The sequence below is a fragment of the Heptranchias perlo genome, chromosome 15 (genome assembly GCF_035084215.1).
Source record: "Heptranchias perlo isolate sHepPer1 chromosome 15, sHepPer1.hap1, whole genome shotgun sequence".
NCBI lineage: Eukaryota > Metazoa > Chordata > Chondrichthyes > Hexanchiformes > Hexanchidae > Heptranchias > Heptranchias perlo.
Genome location: NC_090339.1, coordinates 45,539,244 through 45,564,974, shown reverse-complemented (window position 1 = coordinate 45,564,974; position 25,731 = coordinate 45,539,244). Strand labels below are relative to the sequence as shown.

Genomic DNA, 25,731 nt, shown 5'->3' with positions numbered 1-25,731 from the left:
ATGGCGAAAGGGGACATGGAAGTGCCGCCTCTTCAGATGGCTGAATCTGCCCCTGCAAAGGTGCAGGTGGAGCAGTCTTTGGCAGGGCCCTCACAAGCACCAAATCCCAGAGATCGTAGGCCGAAAGCATCTAAGAAGTCTGGGCATGATTCTGAGCAACCTGCCATTACCTCTGCTGCAGCCACAGGGAATGCACCAAGTAGAAGCTGTGGGAAGAGAAAGTCTAAGGTTTTGTAATCACCAAGGATATGCACAAGGGTGTCGGACAGAATGTCATATTTCTCATTTATATTTGGTTTTGGTTAAATGTACATTAAATGTTATGATTCTCACCACCACTGCCACATCTTGCCCATTCTTGAGTCACTTTTGTAAAAGTGCCCTTTCATGTGCTTCATCATGAATGGTGACACTTGATGCCAACCATTAGGTGCATTTAAATTGGATGTATGTGTGGTTGTAGGAATGTTTTGTGCAACCTTGGGGGGGTGGGGGGATGGTGGTGGTGGTGGTGGCCATTACAGGTGGTCTGAGTCCTTGACTATTGTCACTTTGCAGATCTCCCTAGGAGAATCTGAGTGACTCCCTGGCATCACGAGCAGCCAAGTGAGACGCTGCTCTGCCGATGGTTCGTCCATCACCCCCGTCCTCCTCCTCCTCCTCCTCGTCTTCTTCAATGTTGATGGTAGGTGTGGCTGCTTCATGAATGCATGGGACCTCATCCACCGGTAACCCTCTCTGCTGAGCGATGTTGTGCAGGATGCAACAGATGACTATTATTCTACTCACCCTCGCTGGTGCAAACTGAAGGGTTCCCCCTGATTGATTCAGGTGAAGCGCATCTTCAGCATTCATTGTACCGCTGCTCTGCGTCACTAGTGGGGTTCGTCACAGGTGTCATGAACCTCGTCTGCAGGCGTATTCCTTGTCTCCTAGGAGCCAGTCCTTAAGTCTGTCTTGTGTGTGGAAGAGGACCGGGATGTTGGATTCGTGCAGAATCAAGGAATTGTGGCAGCTGCCAGGGAATTTGGCGCACACCTGCAGAAACCTCTTCCGGTGGTCGCAAACCAGCTGCGCATTGATAGTGTCATATCCTTTTCTGTTGATGAACAGTCCTGGCTCATGTGGAGGTGCTTGGATTTCTACGTGTTTGCATCAATTGCGTCCTGTACCTGTGGGAAGCCAGCCAGAGAGTGGGAACCCACTGCCCTCTCAGTCTGGCTGATGTCGTCGATGGGGAAATTGACATAGTCGGATACTCTGGCAAACAAGCCATCTGTGACCTGTCGTGTAAACTTATGTGCAGACGACTGAGAGGTCCTGGTGATGTCACTGGTGGTGCCCTGGAAGGATCCAGAGGCAAAGAAGTTGAGGCAGCGTGACCTTAACTGTGAAGGGCAATGTGTGCCCACCAGGCCCATCCGGGAGCAGCTCAGCATGAAGGAGCCTGCAGATGTCTGCAACCACCTGGCGACTCAATCTGAGCTTTCGTAGGCCACTGCTCCTCAGAGAGGTCCAGGAAGCTAATCCTCTGCCTGCAGACCCTCTCATAAGGGTAGTGCCTCCTGTGACCTCGACCCCTCCATTGGTCCCCTCACTGCTGTCCTGCAGGTCCTTGTGGCGCACCTCTGTTTTGTGGAGCTGCAACTCCCAGAACTTCACGCCGTGCCTGCTGTGGATGCTGATGTGCTTCCTCCTCAGATGTACTGTTGAATACATCCATTGCTGCCCTCCCATCCTGATGGTGTCAGTTTGAGGAGTTCCAAAATGTAGGTAAATATGTGTGAACACAAGAATTCTGAGTGTGAACAAAGAAATTCCAGTCTAAACACACAGAACTCCCAGCCAAAGGTTTGTCTGAGAGAACTGATTACCCTGCTGCAAAAACTCACCTTTCCTTCACGTGTCAATCATTGGTTTAAATGTTCAAATGGCTGCCGGCAGCAACTCGCCTCCGTTTCCATGGCATGTTTCAGAGGCCACGGGAAATACGTTCAGGTAGAGCTAAAACCGTTTGTCTGTCTCAATACACTATAATTCAATTCCCTTAATTACTTCAAATACCTTAATTGCCCCTTTAAATGTCATCCAGCCAGCTTTAAGTGCTGGTTTCTAAAGTGCGTGCGTGCACCCAGATGCGTCAGGGTGAAACGCGGAAGTCGGCGGGTTGGAGCCGGGATTCGATCTCGCTCCAAACTTTAAAAATTTTTATTGCCATCTCGCCCCCAACCCACCTGTTCTTCAGGGTTAAAATTTACCCCAAAGTCTCTGACACTGAGCCAGGATGGTCTCAGATTTGATCCCTGATTTGTGCTGAGTTAGCTGATCTCAGCTAGGATGCTAGTTGAGTGTAATTGGCTTTAGCGACCCTGGATTAGGGAACAAAAAAATTGGCAAGGGTTCTAGCTCCTCAGGATCCTTGCTCAAAGTGTAAGTGTATATACGCTGGATGAGGACAGATTTGGACTCAGATGTGACATCTTCTACAGTCAGATAACCTGCCGACACTGACTCATTCAAGGCTAGCATATGAATAATGACCGTTGAGTGAGGTCCTGGAGGGTGACTACCACATGTGGAACCATACCTTCCATGAAATCATACCCCACCCCTCGATGAGTCAATACCTTCAGGAAAGCTGCTAGGCAATTTTGATAATCAAAAACTAAACGGCAAAAATTAATTGTTTTTGATTGCTACATTTAAAAAAATGATAATTTATACTGGGGAAAAATACAGCACCTCAGTCACGTTATCAGCTTTCACTGTTTTTCAGAAAAACCGGAGTGAAGACCTTTACGATATGGTTTTGTTATCTTTTCTTTTTAGTAGGCTAAGTACTGTAATGGCTCACTATAAATTTACTGTATGTTGTGAAACTGAGGGAGTAATTTTAACCTAACCCAGATGGGAAACGGGTGGGTTAGGATCGACTGCCCTTTTTATACCCCGCACGGTTTTAATCTCCATTGAAGTCAGTTAGCTTACCTTAGAGGGACTTGCTGGCTTCCCGACACCCTCACCTGTCAGGGTGGCTGCAGCGGATGGCCCACTCAGAAGCGGGTTAAAATTCTATCTGTGTGCCATGTATGCCACGGGACCCTGATTTGTATTTAATAATGAAGCTCCCGCCAGAGTTGGGCCTCATGGCCCCCCAAAACCAACATCATTAAAATCGCAGATCGGTGGGAAAGGAGCAGGAAATGGATCTGCTCCATTTTAACTGCTCATCTGCTCCTTTCCCAACAATCGGGGAGAGTTAAAATCGTCCATTCAGTGTCTAGGCTTACACGTTTAAAAACAACCACTTGAATGAGATACTGGAGGCTACCAGCACCAGTTGAACCATAGCCCAGCAGGAGTTACCAATGGGGAGAAGGGAGTAAATCGGTAAAACAAATTGTAATGGACAAATGAGACAGTGAAGTAGCAGTGTCTCTTTAAAAATGAAAATATGTGCCTGTTCATGAGTTTATGTGTGGAGGAGGGGGATTTCCTGGGGCCATGAATTGGATTTCTTTTAATAGGTTTCACAGTTCGGGTAGTGCCCTTGCCTGCCACTGGATAATTTTCATTACAACTGACAGATGCAGTCAGAAGTTGTGCAATGAGCTGTAACAGGAATATATCCAATTAACAGGGCAAATAGGAAAAGATTGGGAAATTTCAGAGAGGTGTAGTATGCCTTAAATAGAAAAAAAAAACAAACGGAGGGACATCAGAGTGAACCAGAAATCTATGTAACAGTGTGATTTATTTTTTTGAAAAGATCACGGATTTGCTGTGAAAATAACGGTGAGGCTAACAACGCTCACCATTATTTCTGTGCATCTCGGTCAGCAACTTTCGCCGACCACATATGCACAGTTAAACGTGGAAATCCGGAGGTGCTGAATGAGATACCCTGCTCCTCCTTAAGCTTAGTGAGAGCGGCATCTCACCGGCTGTCTCCCCATTCAAATGAAAGGAACAGCGCTAAGTTCCTGCACTGACGCCGTAGGTATGGACTAATCTCGCCAGAAAAAGTTAGGGCTTGTCCATTCTGATGTAAGTACCCTTTTAATGGTGTGGTAAGTCTTAATGACTGACAAACAACCTCTCTGGCCAGTGAAAATTAACTTTAACAAGTGTGGAGTCTCATTCCTTCAGATTTTAATTATTTAAAAAATTTAAACACTTAAAAAAAAATCATTTACATTTTTAACTTTTTCTTTCTGTCTCTTTTATCTCTGTCTCTTAATTCAATATTTCTTACCCTCTCTTTATTTCTCTTTCTGTACCTGTTTTGACATTGAATTCTCTATTCTAACTTACACTTCCTGGTTCAGTTTCTGCGCTGCTCATTAACATGCTTCAACCTGATTGCTTGCTCTGTTCACACAGCTCCCAGGTGCCCTGTAGAGGGCCCCATTCTTTTTGGCACTCTAATTTTCAGGAACTTGCCATGCAAAAGCTCACAGAAAGTCTATGGGCAAGTGCAAGTCTAGCGAACAACAGGTGTCGTTCATTCGCTGCTCACAGCAAAGTCTGGCCCATGGTGATGGTGACCTCCTGTTCCTATTCTCTGTTTACTGAGAAATAATACTTATTTACAGAGGACAGTGTTATTTCACAGTAAAGTGACAATTGGAATGGGAGGCCACCATCATCACATTTAAAAAAAAATCACACCACTACAAAAGATTCTGATTCACTCTTTATATAACTTTTTGTCTGTTGTGCACTTCAAGTCTGTTGTCTACATCGAGCTGTCAATCAGTTTTCTTCCTCTTGGTTAATTTCTACTTTTTGTTAATCGCTATTTTTATTGAACAATGTTTTAATTCTACCAAAAAATTCGGAAATGCAGCCTCATCATGCCCTGGTATACCTCTATCATTTAAATTTGTAACATTTTTTTAAAAATCACAAACAATCACAAACTTACGAATAAACCTGGCTCCAACAACTTTTGTCCCCCTCTCTTTCCCTACCCCCCCCCCCCCCCCCAACAAACTGCATGATATATCCAGCTGGCCTCTGAATATCCTGAACTCCTCGTAAACTTCCCCCCATATTTCGCAATCACCACCGGCCAGCTGACTCTCACTCTTGGAGGTCTCCTGACACTGAACCCAGAGTCCAACTCATGCAGTCCCGTGATGAGCAACCCATAACGAGATCCCCAGGAGCCACCACGTGGCCAGTGCATGAATAATGGAACGCATCTCTTTCTGTAGCCCCTCCCTTTCAGTCTTTACAGAGACGGATCTCTTGCAGTTGATCTCAATTCTTCCAGCTCTCCCGAGGATAGTCCCAGCTGCCCTGTTCAGGACCCTTTATCAGAACAGATTTTTGTGAAAAGAATTTTTAATGTTGGTGAAAAAACTTTTTTTTGAAAAATCTGCTAATGTTGAGGATTAGAACAATATGACTAGGGTTTGAATCCCTTCATTGCTAAATTGTTTCTTTTCTAAACAAAAGGTTTAATTGTGCAAAAACATCAGAAAATTCGGTGGCGGGGTGGCGGGAGAAGTACGGCCAAGCCAAGTTCTCTCCTCACCTGATAGCTGCAGACACACACACACACGCTCACTCTCACTTTCACTCTATATATCTCTCACTCTCTCACACTCTGTATCTCTCTGTTTCTTGCTCTTGATCTCGCCTTGTCTTTGTGTCACTCTTTCTCCAGCAGAAGTCCATGAATAGTGCTCAGAAGCTGAAACCTTGGCTGATTTTATTCCCCTGCCTAGCTCAGGGATGCTGAGGCCAATTGTGAGGACACTATATTGGCAACCGGCTAAGATCAGCTTACTCAGCACAGACCAGTGATTGAACCTGAAACCTTCTTAGTAAGATTTGCCTTTCAAAAATAATGTGCTTTCATGAAGGTTTTATTCCACATGTCTGGTTCCAGGTTGTGGCTGATCCACTCTGATCTGAAATTGGCTTGCTTATCCAAGCAGCAAAATAAATAGATTTGTTCACACAAGAGACTGTACCGAGTAGCAGGGCTGCAAGTACTGAATCACACATTCAATTACTGGAGGGTCTGCTTGGATTGATGTGGGAAGCTCAGTGTGGAGAAAACTGTGAGCTTAGCAGATCTAGATAATTGTATGTATTGCATTTGCAAGCGATTGAAGTGTGCTCATAGCTGATATTTTGACAGTATTAATCAGAAATCAGGAACTGTAAGTCTGGTGAACTTAACTTACTAAGTGGAAAGTTGTTTATCACAAATGACTGGCACCCTTGACAGTCTTGTTCGTGTATGAGGAACAACTGAATAACCAGAAATTTTAGTGCAATGTGCAGAGAAAGCTGGGGACACAAACCAATGATGTAGATTGACAAGCAGTTCTCTTTTAATTAGAAAATTATGATTTTTGTCCTTCTGACAATTAACAAACTGCCCTCAATTTTTATTTTCATGGGAATGCTACCAGATTTATTTCTTAAGAATTTTGTTGGAACAAAATTTGGTTGTTAGTATTTGTATTAAAATACTGCCAACCTAGCACCCCCCAAAGAGGAGGTGTTGGGCCTTTGCTTCTTATGGAATCTTACAGTTGCAGCAAAAACAGGGAGCGTGCCATATATTTTATCCGCTACCTGCTGAACAGCTGGAGTACAGCATGCAAGCTACCAAAGTGGGTCTGCAACATAAATGCAGCGTATAATGCACCATCAAATCCACTTTTACTTCTGAATAAATGACCACTTTTTTTATACCAAACAGAATAAACAATGTGCACCTGAATTCCTAGTAAATTTAGCTGCATCTTGTGCCATCCTCACGTGGCTGAGTTTTCACTCTCGTAAAATTTTCTTTAGGTTAGAAGAGTTGGGGGGAGAAATTGGATAAGGGCCATTTTTGGGCATAGGTAGCGTGATGTGCTATTACCCCATGCCCAATGACCCCTGTTCAGGCAGGATGCAAGTTTCGGCCCACCTGAGGATTTAACTGCAATCAGTGTTCCATTCCGGGCCCTACACATGGAATCAATGCAATTCGCACTTTCCACCGCCAGGATGAGCTCGATCTCTTAAAGGGAGGATGTTTTTTCGAAATCTCTTAAAAGTGGCTGGTACCTGTTATTTGCTGAAAGTAACAGTCTACTGTATGCACGGAGTCTGAACTGCGATCAGACATTGCACACGTAAAACACAAATGCAGGTCCCATCCCTATGTTTACACACTGATGAGTTATGTTAAAACATTGAATAAAGGTTGCACACTACTAAATCCCACATCCTCCAATCTGCGCGCCAGAGCTCACCAATCTGCCGATCTGAATTGGTACCAGGCCTGCGAGAGTGCGTGCACCAAGGATCTCTGCTGATGCACTAGAGACCTTGGTGCAAGAAGTGGACAGAAGGAGGGACATCCTATATCCGTGGTTGGGGGGAGGGTGCGGGAAAGAGGCCCTTCAGACATATATCCAAAAGGCAGTGGGAGGAAGGGGGGGACGATGTCAATGCCAGGCTCACAGCATCATGAACATGGATGCAGTGCAGGAAGAAGTTCGGTGCTTTGACATGAGTGGTCAAGGTGAGTGAGGTCAACTGTCAAGTGGTGTCTCATACCAACTGCTCCACGCACTACACCCCCTATCACCCCCATACCAACAAACACTTTCCATCAGTACTCAACTCTTCCAACCAGATGCTTCCTCTCACCCTTACACATTACCACTGTTTCAAGCTGCCCACCCACAACTCACAGTCCACACACACTGGCAGCTATTCAACCATGACAGGCACATCACCCAGACACATGTCCCGCTTTCTTGCAGGAGAAGGTGCCGCATATCAGGAGGCAGCAAGTGGCAGTGGCATTTAGCCCCTTGAGCGTGTTCCACCATTCAATGAGATCATGGTGGACCTGTGACCTAACTCCATATACCCGACTTAGCCCCATATCCCTTAATACCCTTGGTTCACAGAAATCTATCAATCTCAGATTTAACATTCACAAGTGGGCTAGCATTAACTGCCGTCTGCAGAAGAGCGTTCCAAACGTCTCCCACCCTTTGCATGTAGAAGCATTTCCTAACTTCACTCCTGCACGTCCTGGCTCTAAATGTTAGGCTATGTCCCTGCATCCTAGTATTCAAGTCTAGGAGACCTCCAAAAATAGTTATAAATGTCGCGGCAGCCAGAAGCAATAATCCAGCCACTAACCTGTAAATCCTGCATGGTCCCTTTAAATAGCGCTGTTTGGGTTCCTCCAGGCACTCTAAGACACGTTCAGATGGTCGGGTATAAGACTGTACGTAGAGTTGAGCGTTAAATCTTAAAATGGTGTCTATCACTTTAAATCAGTGTTGCACACTGAAGCCATTTTCTCTCTACTTTACACGATACCAGCATTCGTTACCTGTTCCTGCGCTAACTCCTATACCAAGATAGTATCCAGTGCACGTCACACTGGAAATGTGTGTGCGCATCCAAGACACCATCTTGGATGTCAGAGAGGCCGTGTTGCGCCGAAACAACGGGCACTACACGGCCCAATTTAGCGCCCTTGGTGCTGTCTCCTTCCCTCTCCCTCTCTGTTTCCTCACTCTTGTTCATTCTAATCCAACTCGTAGAGGTGAAATGCTCACCTGGTAGCCAGAGCTCCGACATTTCAACTGAGCTGTGTAACAATTTCTGAATTTAAATTTCTTTTCCCTTAGGAACAGAAACTGGTGGAAGATGCCACTCGTGAGGTGAAGAAAGTTCGTAAAGCTCGAAACCGACGACCAGAGTGGGATGTGATGGGACGTGATAAAGAATTTAGAGCTGATCACAGGTTTTCTCCATCACCATACCATGTAGCATCTTCTGAAGGATCAGTGTCGCCAGATACCAGGTACAACTCTTATAGCTTAAACGATGCAGAACAGGAACTTTCTGTTGTCCCCAGATTAGGTTTGATGAAATTGTACTGCAGATGGTATTAACCAGAGATTTCTGTTGGAACTGTTTACTTCAGTGTATTACAATATCTCACCTGATTGCCATGAAGATGTTTGCTCCGAAATCATTAACCCTCCTAGTTTGGTGTCATCAGCAAATTTGACTACTTGTCAATGGATTTCTAAATCCAGCTCATCTATGTAAGGTAGAAACAGTGGTGGTTCCAACATTAAGTTCCCCTTCCCCCCCAATATAATTCCTCTAATGAGTAGTTGTTGTTTCCTACTCTTCAGCTAGGTTCTTATCTGTTCCCAAGATTTATCCTGAATCCCTACAGCATTGAGTTTAACTAATAGTCTATTGTGTAGAACTTTATCAAAAATTTTGGAAGTGAAGGTACACCATGCCATAGAGCTTACCACCGTCTCCTTGGGTTGTCACTTCTTTGAAAAAATTGAGGAGGTTTGTTTGGCTGATGATATTACAGGCAAACTGATAACATCAAGGGGAAATGAAATGATGAGTTCACCAAGATCTGCAAGAACATATGTGCAATGGAGGAATGGCCCTTTTGTTGGAAAAAGTCAGTGCTTACACTAATACTACAAAGTGAGATATGCACAAACTACAGCTTTGTAGCATGCAAACCACATGGCAGCATGGTGCTGATAGCAGCCATCAGAAACAGAATTGTGTGCAAGGTAGAGAAAGAAATTTCCAGTGAGTAAACTGGCTTTTACAGCAGGGATAATTTTGGAGAAAGCATGCAAATTCAACTGCACATTATACCTTTGCTTCCTACATTATAAAAAGACCTTTCTTCAACTCTATGAAACATGAAAAATTCTACGGGCGGTGATGGAACAGGTTAAATTTTGAAAATGCAGCTTGAAACTCCTCAAAAACATACAATAAAGAGTGGAACTGTGGGAACACTCAATAGTCTCAGAAGAACTCAGGATAGAGAGGGACATCTGACAAGGATAAATTTTCTTCCTTGACTTGTTCAAAATGATTAGCAGGGTAATCCAAAAAGACTTTTAAGGAGGGATGGAAGTCAGAAACCAAGTTTAATAACTTGAACTATGCAGATGATATAGTACCCATAGCTGAAAATGAGAGCGAACTAAGGAACCAGTGGACAGACTGGCTGTTGTAAGCACTTGTTATGGATTGAAAGAGAAATCTAAGAAAATAAACTCAAGGGTATGTAGCAATGAATCAATAGGAACAAACATATAAATAAATTTAGAGAGGATCAAACAAGTCAACACATTATGCTTTTTGGGATACTCGGTCACACACCATAACAAGCATTCAGAAAAGATGAGAACTAGACTAGCGAGAAAGGCAACTGAACGGTGAACAAGATTTGGAAGGATAAAGGTGTAACTTGAAGAACTAAGGAGACTTCTGGAAACTATTATAGGGTGTAGCTGCATGCTATTTCGCACTCCTGTACTGACATTGACTACCTGCTGGCAGGCACAATCCAGGTCAGGAACTCACTATGCATATTTACGAGGTCAACCTCGTGAAATCCACATGATTGAATCATTGTGACCGTGACGAAGGCAAAGCTCACTGTGCTCCAATCCTGCTGCTTCAGCATTCGGATTGGAAAATTGGCCTTTGTATGACTAGTGGTTCTTCAGAGATGTCAATATGGACATTGAAAAATACAGGCAAACAAATGTTGCAATCCTTTGGGATATGATGGTACGGAATGATCCAGAGTCCTATAGAAAGAGGAGTAATGTAGGGGTACTTGAAAGGATAGCAACTTCAAGAATAATGCTCTAATACTTTAGACATATAGCCATGAAGAGGAAGACTCCCTAAGCAAGATGATTTTGCTGGGAGAAACAAAAAACTAAAGACCAAGAGGAAGACCAAGGAACAGATGGCTAGACCCCATAAAGAACAGGAATGCAATCAAATTAGCAGTAGCAACAGCACATGACAGGCAATACTGGCTCACAATCATCTACATGGCTAGCTAACCTTAAACATGAGGATGACTTCAATGATGTCCTGTAGTATTAGCATTTTAAAAAAAATCCTTACCAACTGACATCAAGTGTCAAGTGTAAAGTGTAAAGTTCACTGGTGGTGTGTGGCTTCTGGTGGTGTGAGCAATCCAAAAATGCCAACCAGAAGGTTGCAAGTTTAAGTCCCAGGTATGTCAATCAGACTTACTTGTCTCATGTTTAGACGTCGTTGTGGTACTAGATGGGAGTATTGAAGATCATTTAAGTTGCTCAGGTTGAATTTGGCTGATTTTGAAAGTTATCATGGAGAAGTTAATGCCCCGGATCCTATAATCCAGAACTCCTAGCTAATGAGAAGATTGGGATATGTGGTGGTAAGAAGCCTGGAAAGAAATGAATAAAAAACATTGTTTTATTCTCCAACAATCCTCAAAGTAAATAGCATTTTCCTGTATTTTTCTCTGCAGATCCTATGCATCTGATGTTGGGGAGCTTTCATATCCCGCTAGTCCCAATCATCCGGTTCAACAGTCCGCAGTCTCCATTTCCTATCTAGTACCTGATAACAAAGAGCTCTTATCAGCTGTAACACAGGCACAGGATCGTGCATACAGACTACCTGCCACAAATATTAGGCAAACCTCGCTTACCAGAGCACAGCAACCCCACCTGACGCAACCTGCTGAGGCTACTCTCAATGGGCCAAGACCCCAACTTCTTAAAGACTACAGGTAAATGAGATTGTGCTGACTATTGAATTATGGGGATTAATACAAGAGAAAAGTGAATAGCTAAAAGTTAGGGGGAAGGAAAGATTACTTTTCACTTTGCTGTTTGCTTGATGAATTTTCACCAAAAGAGAAACAATATCACTTTGAGCCATGCTAGTAGTTTTTTACTACATAGCAAATCAGGAAGAGATGCTGAGCAGATGATGGTTAGATTGAATTCCATTTCAGCAATTACAGGGTACTGCATCCTGCCCAGTTAAACATGGTCACACTCCAGGGAAAATACATTTGGATCAGTTAGAGAGACGCTTTTTATTTAAGGACATAGGAACATAAGAAATAGGAGCAGGAGTAGGCCATACCGCCCCTCGAGCCTGCTCCACCGTTCAATAAGATCATGGCTGATCTTCTACCCCAATTCCACTTTCCTGCCCTCTCCCCATATTCCTTGATTCCCTTAGTGTCCAAAAATCTATCGATCTTGGTCTTGAATACACTCAACGACTGAGCATCCACAGCCCTCTGGGGTAGAGAATTCCAAATAGTCACAACCCTCTGAGTGAAGACATTTTTCCTCATCTCGGTCCTAAATGGCCGACCCCTTATCTTGAGACTATGACCTCTAGTTCTAGACTCTCCAGCCAGGGGAAACAGCCTCTCAACATCTACCTTGTCAAGCCCTCTAAGAATCTTATATGTTTCAATGAGATCACCTCTCATTTTTCTAAACTCCAGCGAATATAGGTCCATTCTACTGAATTTCTCCTTATAGGACAACCCTCTCATCCTAGGAATCAATCTAGTGAACCTTCATTGCACCCCCTCTAAGACAAGTATATCCTTAGGTAAGGAGACCAAAACTGTACTTCAGGTGTGGTCTCAACAGAGCCCTATATAATTGCAGCAAGACCTCCTTACTCTTATTCTCCAAACCTCTTCCTAATTGCTTGCTGTACCTGCATGTTAACTTTCTGTGATTCATGTACAAAGACACCAAAATCCCTCTGAATACCAACATTTCTTTGTCTCTCACCTTTTAAAGAATATTATGCTTTTGAATTCTTCCTACCAAAGTGGATAATTTCACATTTCCCCATGTTATAATCCATTTGCCACCACCTCGCCCACTCACTTAACCTGCCTATATCCCTTCGCAGAATCTTTGAGTTCTCCTCACAGCTTACTTTCCCACCTAGCTTAAATTGTCAGCAAATTTGGATACATTACACTCGGTCCCTTCATTCGGGTCATTGATATATGTTGTAAACAGTTGAGACCCAAGCACCGATCCTTGCGGCACCCCACTAGTTACAACCTGCCAACCCGAAAATGACCTGTTTTCTGTCCGTTAACCAATCCTCAATTCATGCTGATATATTATACCCATGAGCCCTAATCTTGTGTAAAAATCTCTTGTGTGGCACCTTATTGAATGCCTTTTGAAAATCCAAATATACCAGATCCACTGGTTCCCCCTTATCTACCCTGCTAGTTACACCCTCAAAAAAAAACTCTAATAGATTTGTCAAACACGATTCCCCTTTCATAAAACCATGTTGACTCTGACGAAGGAGCAAAGCTCCGAAAGCTTTTGATTTCAAATAAAGCTGTTGGACTATAACCTGGTGTTGTGCGACTCCTTACATTAATCATATTATGATTTTCTAAGTTCCCTGTTACTACGTCCTTAATAATAGATTCTAGCATTTTCCCTATTACTGATGTCAGGCCAACTGGCCTATAGTTCCCTGTTTTCTCTCTCCCTCCTTTCTTGAATAGTGGGGTTACATTTGCAACCATCCAACCCACAGGGACTGTTCTACAATCTAGGGAATTCTGGAAGATCAAAACCAATGCATCCATTATCTCTGCAGCCACCTTTTTTAAAACCCTAGGATGTAGGCCATCGGGTCCAGGGGATTCGGCAGGTTTTAGTCCCATTAATTTCTCCTATTAATTATTTTAAGTTCCTTACTCTCATTAGACCCTTAGTTCCTCACTATTTCCGGTATGTTTTTTGTATTTTCTACTGTAAAGACAGATACAAAATATTTGTTTAATGTCTCTGCCATTTCCTTATTCCCCATTATAATTTCTTGTGTCTCTGCCTCTAAGGGACCCATGTTTACTTTTGCTTCCTTTTTTCATACTTCTAAAAGCTCTTACAATCTGTTTTTATATTTCTTGCTAGTTTACTCTCATATTCAATTTTCTCCCTCTATCAATTTCTTGGTCATCCTTTGCTGATTTATAAAACTCTGCCAATCCTCAGGCTTACTACTCTTCTTTTAATCTGATACTATCCTTAACTTCTCTAGTTAGCCATGGTTGGATCACTTTTCCCATGGAGTTTTTATTCCTCAAGAGAATGGATATTTGTTGAGAATTATGAATTCTTTCTTTAAATGTTTGCCATTGCTTATCTTCTGTCATATCTTTTAATCTAATTTCCCAATCTACATTAGCCAACTCGCCCCTTATGCCTACATTAATTGGCCTTGTTTAAATTTAAGACCCTAGTATCGAACTTAATTACATCACTCTCAAACACAATATGAAATTCTATCATATTATGATCACTCCAGAGGATCCTTTACTATAAGATTACTAATTAACCCTGTCTCATTACACACAATAGATCTAAAAGAGCCTGTTCCCTAGTTGGTTCCTTGACATATTTGTTCTGGAAAACTGTCTCGAATGCATTCCATGAACTCGTCCTCCAAACTAATTTTGCCAATTTGGTTTGCCCAGTCTCTATGAAGATTAAAGTTACCCACTATTATTGCATTACATGCTCCTCTAATTTCCTGATTTACACTCTGTCCAACACTATAACTAACATTAGGGGGCCTATAAACTACTCCCACCAGTGTTTTCTGCCCCTTGTTATTTTCTTAGCTCCACCCATACCGATTTGTAAACTTGATAATTCCTGCAGGAGCCCTTTACATTGTGCCAAAATTTAGAACATCAGGACCTAGAAATTTGGCCGTGCAGAATCTGTTTTTCGGATACTAAATGGCCTTTGAAGTCTCCAATATTACAGGCAGGAAGCGCACGATTGTTACGAGCCATGACTGCGCTGCCCACCATATTGGTAAAGGCCAAAAAAATCAGCTTGCAGTGCCCACGCCTGAATCAGGCACCCACTGCGTTAAGCAAAACCAGGTCGACATACGGCCTAACAAGAAGGTACGTTTTAAAAATATACTTACCTGAATTTGGAGCCGGAAGGAGCAGGAATGCTCCTCCTGACACCACATTCAAAGAACATGGGCCGCTGCAGGCCACTGCGCCTGATCGTCATCACGCCCCCCAATGGACACGATCACCCCGATGGACACCGATTTTTTTTTTCTCTCTCTTTCCCCCTGCCCCACCCAATCGCCACTGATTTCCCCCCACCCAATCGCCACTGCTCACCCCCCCCCCCCGATCGACACCGCCTCCCCCCCCACTGATGGACACCGATCCCCCCTGATTGCCGCCGATTTTTTTTTTCCCCCCTTCCCTCCCCCGGCTTGATCGCAACTGATTTTTCCCCCCCCCTCAATCACAGCTACTTTGGCTACTGCTACCTCCCGATCCGATCGCCCCCACTTCCAGACCACCCCCCCACCCGGTTGCCCCTCCTTCCTCACTTATTTGAGAGCCGGAGCTGGCGATCTTGGCCTGAGGCCCAATATCGGGGTGCCTCGAGCCTCATGATTCAGGCACGGGTTGATCCCTGCTCTGCCTGCGGGCTCAAAAATGGCTGCGCCTGAATTTCTAGGCCCAGATTTTCTAGGCTCAAATAGGTCCCATTCCTTTTACATAAAATAATACTAATAGCTACTTTCTTATCCTATCTTTTAATTCCTTCTCTCTCCAGAATTGTCTCCTGAACCCATTTATGCCTTTTGTTTCAATGGCCTTCCCTGGTAATGTATTCCATTTTTAAAGCAAGACCTGATAAAGCAGTTATTTAGGCAGTAACATTTTATTCTAAAAAATAGTTTCTCCTAAAAATCTGAAGCTTTTTATCTTATCAATAATCTAATGTTATTCAAGCACCGTACCTGAAGAAAATGAAAAAGGTTACAAAACTCAAATGAATGCAGGATCAAATTTAATGGTGAGGGAGAGCAGTCCCAATACAAAATTTCATTATTCCTCTTGTTCTTTAGTTTGCAATATGATATGAACTGCCTTTAATATTAATCTCTGAACATGGTGTTGAAAGTTGTACAGTAACTTCAGTGAGATTGAGCACTGTGTATCTGGTCACATGCAGGTTTGTAATGCAGTCTTCGATTGTTTCTTTCTATTACCCTGCACTTCTGCGCCCTTACCTTATAGCATGGGCCTGAAAGTAGGCAACTTGCGACCACATCTTTCCCTGTGCCAGTCTCAGGACTGCCACTAAAGGTACATAGGAGTGGGGCAGGCTGAATCAGCCAGCTGACTTCTCTCCTTTCCATCAGGGAATAGCCTCCACTCTGCTTGATGTTACCCTGTGATGACACACCTGAGATCAGGAACTCATGTTGCAAGGAATCCTGGGCTAAGCCTCTATCCTACCACCCATTGGTGCAGAGTGTTACGCCCTAATATACTGGGTCACTCAGCTGTCATAATGCGATTGTTCCTAAAGTTTTTTTTAGGTTTGTACTCATCAAAATGATGGATGTTAGCGCTGGGGAATAGAACAGTTTCAGGAACCAAGGGCCCGATTTTAGCACCCGCTATCGGGTGCGTTCTCGGCGGGGGGGGCCTCGAAAATCGGAAAATCCAGGATCCCGAACGGATCCCGCCTCGATCCCGCCCACTTCCGGGTTCCCCGCTGACGCGCCGGCGTGCACGCGCACCCCCCGCTGGTGGGAATCCCGCAGGCAATTAAAGCCAGCGGGATGCCACTTGAGAGTATTTATTTAGCTATTTCAGGTCATTAACTGACCTGATTAAGGGACTGTGTATGATTTTGGATCAACATGGGACTGTTTCCCACACTGGGGGAAACACTCCCAGATCGAATGGACGTGTTGCAGCTGTCAGCCTGTGGCAGCTGCAAAGGTCCATTTGACAGGTGGTGGGGGGAGACCCTCACCCATTGCAGGAGGCCACTTTGTCACTTGGGACAAAGTTTGGCCTCCACCACCCTCCTCCTGACGGTCAAAATCACCAACCTGTACACTTACCCCGGGGTCCGGAGACATGTACCTACCTTGCGGACCCCCTCAGATGTACATCTTGCGGATGGGGGCCGCTGTAGCTGCAGCCATGACCTCCTCGGAGGGCGAACAGCAACACCAGCCTCACCAGCCTCGCCATCCACGCCGTCCACCTCTGACACGTGGAGCTCCACAACACAATGCTGTGACACATCCACCTGTACAGCAGGAGGGAGGGCTACCGCAGAGAGAGATGCGTCGCAGAGGGCACTACCCTCGCCACAGGTTCCACAGGCCGAGGCTCAGCCTCCTGGACCTCTCTGAGCAGCAGTACACACGGAGGCTCAGAGTCATAGAGTCATAGAGTTATACAGCACGGATAGAGGCCCTTCGGCCCATCGTGTCCACGCCGGCCATCAGCCCTGTCTACTCTAATCCCATATTCCAGCATTTGGTCCGTAGCCTTGTATGCTATGGCATTTCAAGTGCTCATCCAAATGCTTCTTGAATGTTGTGAGGGTTCCTGCCTCCACAACCCTTTCAGGCAGTGAGTTCCAGACTCCAACCACCCTCTGGGTGAAAAAGTTCTTTCTCAAATCCCCTCTAAACCTCCCGCCTTTTACCTTGAATCTATGTCCCCTTGTTATAGTACCCTCAACGAAGGGAAAAAGCTCCTTAGTATCCATCCTATCTGTGCCCCTCATAATTTTGTACACCTCAATCATGTCCCCCCTCAGCCTCCTCTGCTCCAAGGAAAACAAACCCAATCTTCCCAGTCTCTCTTCATAGCTGAAGCGCTCCAGCCCTGGTAACATCCTGGTGAATCTCCTCTGCACCCTCTCCAAAGCGATCACATCCTTCCTGTAGTGTGGCGACCAGAACTGCACACAGTACTCCAGCTGTGGCCTAACCAGTGTTTTATACAGCTCCATCATAACCTCCTTGCTCTTATATTCTATGCCTCGGCTAATAAAGGCAAGTATCCCATATGCCTTCTTTACCACCTTATCTACTTGTTCCGCCGCCTTCAGGGATCTGTGAACTTGCACACCAAGATCCCTCTGACCCTCTGTCTTGCCTAGGGTCCTCCCATTCATTGTGTATTCCCTTGCCTTGTTAGTCCCTCCAAAGTGCATCACCTCGCACTTTTCCGGGTTAAATTCCATTTGCCACTGTTCCGCCCATCTGACCAACCCATCTATATCGTCCTGCAGACTGAGGCTATCCTCCTCGCTATTTACCACCCTACCAATTTTTGTATCATCAGCGAACTTACTGATCATACCTTTTACATTCATATCCAAGTCATTAATGTAGACCACAAACAGCAAGGGACCCAGCACCGATCCCTGTGGTACCCCACTGGCCACAGGCTTCCAGTCACAAAAACAACCTTCGACCATCACCCTCTGCCTTCTGCCACTAAGCCAGTTTTGTATCCAAAGTGCCAAGGCACCCTGGATTCCATGGGCTCGTACCTTCTTGACCAGTCTCCTGTGCGGGACTTTATCGAAGGCCTTACTGAAATCCATGTATACCACATCCACTGCGTTACCCTCATCCACACGCCTAGTCACCCCCTCAAAAAATTCAATCAAATTAGTCAGACATGATCTTCCCTTGACAAAGCCATGTTGACTATCCCTGATTAATCCTTGCTTCTCCAAGTGGAGACTAATTTTGTCCTTCAGAATTTTTTCCAATAATTTTCCTACCACTGATGTTGGGCTCACTGGCCTGTAGTTCCCCGGTTTTTCGCTACTCCCCTTCTTACATGTAGCCGTGGACATCTGCAGCCTCTTTCATGCCGAGCTGCTCCTGGCTGGCCCGTGCACCATCTTCCTACCTGTCGCTGTCAAAGTCACCACTGCCCTCCCGAACTTCACCTCCACAGCCTTCCAGGGTGCAACCGGGGACATCGTCGCTGTCTCTCAGTCGTCTGCGCAGAAGAGCCCCTGCAAATACACCTACACCCGCTCTGCAGTGACACAATGGGTGGCATCAGTGGTGGGTCCTCATAGTAATACCCAGGAGCGGGCATTATTGCACAAACCGGACAGGATTCGCGAAGACATGGCAGTAGTGGTGCCAATATAATGTGTGATGTGAGTTGTTCTGAAATTCAATAGAAGTAACAACCATGACAAACCCTCAAACACCCTTGCGCATCCCCTTCATGCTCACGACACGTTTGCCTTACGCTGCCTACTGCACATATGTGATGCATGCCCTGTGGCTGCAGCACAGGTGGTGGCAGGTTGAGTGAGGCTGGCCGTGAGAGAGATGCACGAGAGAGAGTATGGGATAGAGCCATGAGATTGTATGAGGATTGGGTTGAGTGGTAGTGGCGGGATGAGTACTGGCGAGGTGAGTAGGTGCAGGTAAGATGAGGATGGGGTTTGAGTGGGTATGAGGGGTGATGTGACAGAGTAGTGTTGGCAGTGCCGAAGGAGATGTGGGGTGGGGGCAGTGATGTGGCAGACGGAGTGTAGGGGAAAGACTACGTGTACTCACTGTGGCTGACCTACTGTGTGCAGGTGGGCGATATGTTGGCGGCGCAGGTGACCCCCTCTGCCACCTCAAGCCAGCCCTTCCTGGTGGCGGAGGCGGGCCGCTTCCTCCCGCCCGCCGGGTGGAAGATCTCTGTCCTCCCCCTCCTCCTCACCCCATCTAATGATACCTGGAGTGAGGCATCATTAAACTGGGAGCAGCCTTCCCCCTGGGCTGCTCCATGCTGTATTTTTTCCTATTTGTTGCAGCATCTGTCAGTGGAGGACTGCCCCTTTAAATAGAGCGCCTCCAGCTGACAGATCTTACTGCGCATGCGCAGCCCGCCCGACGCGCAGATCAGCAGCAGGGAACCCGGAGGAGCAGGTAAGTGGCTCCAATTAGTGGGTTGCCTGCTACGATCGCGCGGGAAACCCACTAATTTCACCGGGCGCGTTACCCACGCGCCCGCTTGCCCACCCGCTGAGAACCCGCACCCCTGCTAAAATCGGGCCCCAAGTGTCAGCATCAGCCAATCCCAAGTCAGGTCAGCAGAGTTAAGTTCCCTTTGATCTGCCCCAACTACAGAAGAGCAGCCTTTTTGCACCAATGTGACATTTTTGTATTTCCTGCATCAGCGTCCATTGGCAATTCTGAGTGAAATTCCCACTTAGCGCTGAGTTAGGAGCAGTTTTATGCTGTTTTTTTTAAAAATATGATTTGAGACTAAATTTATTTAAACTAGAATCCTTATAGAGCAACTAGAGATAAACAATAAATGTAGCCTTGCCAGCATTGCCCACATCCCAGGAACATGTGGGAAACATAGATTTTAAAGGTGGGAGTATAGATAGGGCGTAAAAAGACAGTGAGTTTAGTCATTGATGAGAGATTACCAATTTAAAATTATCACTGAGAGTGAGTAGAGAGGTGAGGAGAAATTTCTTTACAGAGTTGTTGGAGAATGCAGTGCTTTGCCACAGGGAGTAGTTGAGGTAGAGATCATTGCTTCTTTTAAGGGAAAATTGGATAAATATTTGAAGCAGAGGAAGATGCAAGGTTATGGTGAGTATTGCAATGGGAATATTTTTGGATTGCTTTAACAACGAGCTGGCACAAACATGTTGGGCCAAATGGCCTCCTGCGTGGTTCTACAGAATTTCTTGGAGACAGCTTTACCAGTGGAGGAAATGTGAGAGATCTGTAATAATATTCAAAAGGGGAAAGAAAACATAAGTTAAACTTTATACAATGGATGCAAAAATATTTTTTTTTAAATAAAGATAATGTACAATGGAAATAGTAAAATACCCATTTTATTTCTTTCATCGTTACCTGTAATGTCTGGTTATTCTATTGTTGTCCATTGTGTCTGTGATGTTAAGCTATTAAGTAAATGTTGATTGATATTTCCAATTTTTTTTTACAGTGCACAGCCAGTGCAATTGGCAGAATATTATACACCACCTGCCCCTGCTCCTCCTCCTCCACCCCCTCCCCTTATTCCATCAGCTCAGACTGCATTTGACAGTCCTATTTCTGCACCTCCCCCCCTGGCACTCAGTTCAGTGGCAGCTGTGGGCCGTACATACACCCCTTCACCCCCCCCACCTGCACCCCCATTATCTTATACCCCTCCTCCTCCTGGTCCTCCGGCTGCACCTCCTCCTCCTCCACCTGGCCCACCCCTTTTGGTCCCATCTCCTCTGCACTCTGTCTTACCACCCTCTGTGATTGAAATAAAGAAAGCCCAGGCAACTCTAATGCCAATCAGTGATGCTCGAAGTGACCTACTTGCTGCTATTCGAAGAGGTGAGTGGCATTTAGTTTTAACTAAATTATAAAGTTATGGCAGCTCAGATGGCATTTGGTCTTTTAAGTGCCCTGTATGAGAAACTTCATCATAGCTTTATCTACAACCTATAAACCAGCTGTACTAATATCTACTGGTGATGTTAAACCCCATATAGCTCAAAGTGACCGAATGCTGATAGCCTAGCATTTACATCAGATTGAGCAGCTTTATTCTAGTTAAGAAACTGTGCATTCCTACAATGTAATGGTCAGTAGATAGTTCAGACATTCCTGGCATGTAGTCTGCATAAATGTGCGTACAGTGTCCAGGTGGTATACTCTGAGAATGTGTAGGATGATATGGTTTTACAGCATGATAGATCATCTCCACATGACACCATTGCAGTAGGGGATACAAGCTTGATTCCCCGTGCCTGTGAGTCACTGATTTCAGCGAGCTGGTGCAAAGCATGAGTCAGGTCACAAATTGAACCTGGGACTTTCTGGGCTTGCAAGGGTCGTTATCGCACCATTTGGTGTTTTTACTCACTGAGCCAGATAATTGCACCTCCTTTTTTAAAAAAAAAATCACAGCTCAAAATAATTATTAACTTTGACATTCTTTTTTGTTTCTGTTTAGTTTTTAATATTTTAGTTTAAACGGTGAGATTGGGCAACATCAAAAAGGAAACTAACTTGGAGTTACTGAACCTGACAATTCAGTTCTCTTATACCAACACTGATGGATACAATCCTTAACCCCAGGACATGCAAGCTATTGATTCATTTGAACTGCTGGCCAATAAGCTCGTTCCTCCCTGCCTGGCTGTACCAGTGAGGCAAGCTAGGTTTAAAAGCAGTTTGCCCATATAAGAAATACTTTTCTGGCTTTGAGTTAAAGATGATTAACGGTTTCAAACTAGTCTGCAATAACAGAAAGAATGCCAATTCCCATTCTTACAGTGCAGATACTCAGCGACCAAATCCTTGGTTGGCTTCAGCTGAGTTTGATTCAGTTGGAAGGTCACATATTAATGCGTGCAGCAGTGTAATCTTGTATTTATTTTAAACAGATCATGAATTTTTAGGAGTAGGCCCAACAGGTCTGTCTCATTTTGATTCATCTTAACCCCATCTACCTGCCTTCTCACCATGTCCCTCAAGCTCTTCTCTCTCCAGAAATACATGCAATTGCCTTTTGAACCCATTTATATTATCCACTAAAGTGGCCTTCCCTAGTAATTTATTCCACAATTCTATTACCATTTGAATAAGAAAAGTTTAGCCTGACTTCCCTTTTTATTCCTAAATTCTTTATTTTTAACTCATTTCACCTGGTATTTGAACCCTTCACCATAATGAACAGTTTGCCTGGATGACATTTGTGAAACCCTTTCATAACCTTGAAAATGTCAAATGGGTAACCTGTAGCTTCTTTTCCAAAGAAAACAAACCCACCTTCCTCAGCATTTCCTCATAATTTAATTTCCAACAACTGGAATCATCTTCATTCCTGCCTTATTATAACTAACAATTATTTTTAGGTTTATAATATAAGTTCTTTTACGTATTTCCTGCAAAGTGTCCCCCTTTAAAATTGCAAATATATGAATTGTTGACAGAATCCCTTTAACCAGAACTCATTCTCTGTTGCAGGAATTCAGCTTCGAAAAGTCCAAGAACAACGAGAGCAAGAAGCAAAAAAGGAGCCCGTCGGGAATGATGTGGCTACCATTCTGTCTCGTCGGATCGCGGTGGAGTACAGCGAGTCTGATGATGACTCAGAACTGGACGAGAACGAGTGGTCTGATTAACAAGTTGATTTGGGGTATTTCAGTAACCTTATATGGAATGACCCAGCCCATGAGGTTTTGTGTTTGTTTTTTGGCAGGGGTGGGGATGGGGGGGTCGGATGGTAACTGCAGATACATTTACATGTTTTTAATAAATGCACCTGTTCAACTGCACCCAAGCAAAGCACACACAAAAATAAATCATGTTGTTTATAGCCTGCCTCTGGTGTAAGATGCCACATGTTTTTTATGAGCATGGCTTCTGTTCCTCTCCATGATTTAGACTATGCTTCTGTGAACAGGTCATAGGATTGTGTATTTCTAATGACCGTACACATCCAATGATGTATCTGAAACAAATGGCTCTATCTAATCACTGGCAGAAGTCAGTGTTTAGAATTTCTGTTGATTGACCTAAATCTATGTAATGCCAAAAAGTGAAATCCCTCCTATATCTCAGTTATATGTAGACAAGACCTTGAATATCAATATTCTGCCTCTTCCTCAAAAAGTAAATTTATAACATAAACATAAAAGGGATTTTTTCTGTCGATGATTATGAAGAATAATTAGTAAATATTAGAGATCCTACTCTATTTGTCAATATTCCTTGGTCCTGATGATATTAATTGATGTCCTACATTCCAAGATTTGCTATTTCCCGAGGTTATAGGTCAACAACATTATGGGCACTGACAATCTAGGGGTAACTCTATTTTGCACTTCATTGTAGGAATATGAATAATACCTGATTCTGTTCAATTCATTTGAGAGTAATCTGGTCAAGGGGGTCAGATAATCAACATAAGCCACTTGAGTTTTGCTCTGGATTACTGTCTTGCAGTCACAGAGAGGTATTTCTATGTGTGGTTGTTGGTACATTTGAAAAATGCCAGTTTAAAGTACACCAAAATTTATGTGTTTTAACATTAAGATCCAAGATAATGATCTCTTAAGAGTCAGCCCCCAAACTCGACACATTAATAGTGATAATATAAAAGGGCTGGCATTTTGACGAGGCCTGTGAAAATAGTGTCCTTTTCCTAGTGTGACACTTGGAATTATTCACCTGTTAAACAGAGGCCAGGTTTACACATGGTTGCACAGTACCATTTGTCTGCAGGGATAAATATAAACCTTTGTCTAGATTTACATTTCTATTCCTCCCAAGTTCACAAGATCACAACATGTGGAACGTCATTCTATCTTCCTTAGCTCTTCCATCTAGAAAACCTACAGTTCTCCATGAAAGCATTCAACTGCCTCTCCACTGACTCCAAAGTATTTGCTTTCACTATCATACCTGCTCAACTGTTAAGCACTCTTTCCATAAAGAACTTCCTAACATTAGTTCTAAATTTGCCCTTTTACCTGTGTGCACTAATACCCCTTTGTGCTACTTCCATGGCGTGCTTTAAAATAGTGTTCTGGATGTACCTTTTCTGTACTGTTTAATATCTTGTGTTCTTTGAAAAGGTCACCTCCTATTCACCTCCTTTCAGGGCTGAAGAGCCCAAATTTCTTCAGTCCTTCCTTCTAAATCAGTGCTCTAAGTCTAGAGATCAGCCTGATGGCTCTTCACTGCACCAAGGTTTGAATATTTCCCTTGAGTTTTGGTGCCCAAAACAGGTTGCAGGACTTGAGCTGGGATCTGACCAGAGCACTATATAGTTTTAGCATGACATCATCTGCTTATACTCTGCTGATTTATCAGCATTCTGTTTGCTTTGTCGATTGATGCTCCACATCGACTGAGCATGTTAAGTAAGAGATGGTGTAAGCAAATGGCTGGCAAAATGCTGTAATAATAATGATACCATTTTCATAAGTAACTGGGATTGGTTCCAGGAATGAGGAAATGGGTTAGAAAGAATAGGTTGCATCTTAATACAATGGGAACCATAAGAACACCAAGGGACGTAGAAGCAGCTACTCAAATCAGTTAAACGAGAGAAGGGAAGGGCAGGGCTAGATCCCATTTTAAACTGATAAGAGTTGCTGTCAGTAAACAGACAAGCTAGAACATAACAATCCAAGGAATGATACTGGATGTAACTTTCAGCAACAAGCAGTTACAAAGGGAAAAGGAAGAGACAAACCTTTATTAAGGGATATACACATGAATGCTGATGCATTCATAACAATATGTGTGAACTAGAGACTGTTGTAGCAGTGGAGAACTGTAATATAACAGAAACATGACTTATCCCAGAAGATGGAAATGAAAATATCATAGAAAGGGTATAGAATGTTCAGGAAAGATAAAATAGGTAGAAAGGTAAGCAGTATAATTCTAAATGTTAAGTCCCTGGGAAGGTAAAGGAAATCGACCCTATGGAAAGTGAAAATCTACCTAACAAACTACTTTGGCTGAACATTTCTAATGCAGGGATAGCTAATATAACACTAGGAAGGTTCACTACAGATTGTCAAATCAAAATAAGGAGGGCAGAACACTATGTACAGATAAGGATATGTGAAAACTGGCCGGTTATCTTAATGGGGGAATTTCAACCAACTAGGTGAAAATTGCAAATGCCCAAAATATTTAGAAGCAGAATTAGTAAATATAATGCATAATTGCTTCATGATACAGTTCTCAGCTCAACCTGGTAATGGTAAGTTACTCTGACCGTATACAGAGAACAGAAGTCATGTCACCCTTGGATATGATATGAGATTCAAAACTTCCAAGGATCAAGACTCAGGTATACACTTTCAAAAAGAACAATTACAAGGGACTGATTCAGAAAAAAATGCTTATTCATACCTCAATTTAGGACAAATGGAATGTATTCAAATGTGTACTGGGAGTATGTAGGACAAATACATATCTAAGACTAGCTAACAAACTGCAAGTGTTCAGACCATTTTAAATGGATTAACAAGACAA

At 43.8% G+C, this 25,731-nt stretch overlaps 1 protein-coding gene across 1 annotated transcript in view; it reads left to right on the top strand.

Annotated features, from left to right (window-relative positions):
- LOC137332745 (actin-binding protein WASF3-like) overlaps positions 1-23,100 on the top strand; it is a 96,711-nt gene extending 73,611 nt beyond the window's left edge. The window contains exons 6-9 of the mRNA XM_067996682.1: positions 8,667-8,842; positions 11,348-11,611; positions 20,681-21,063; positions 22,702-23,100. Of these exons, the coding sequence (XP_067852783.1) occupies positions 8,667-8,842; positions 11,348-11,611; positions 20,681-21,063; positions 22,702-22,859 (981 nt within the window). The 3' untranslated portion in view covers positions 22,860-23,100. The remainder of the gene's footprint in view (positions 1-8,666; positions 8,843-11,347; positions 11,612-20,680; positions 21,064-22,701) is intronic.
- The last annotated feature ends 2,631 nt before the right edge of the window (positions 23,101-25,731 follow it).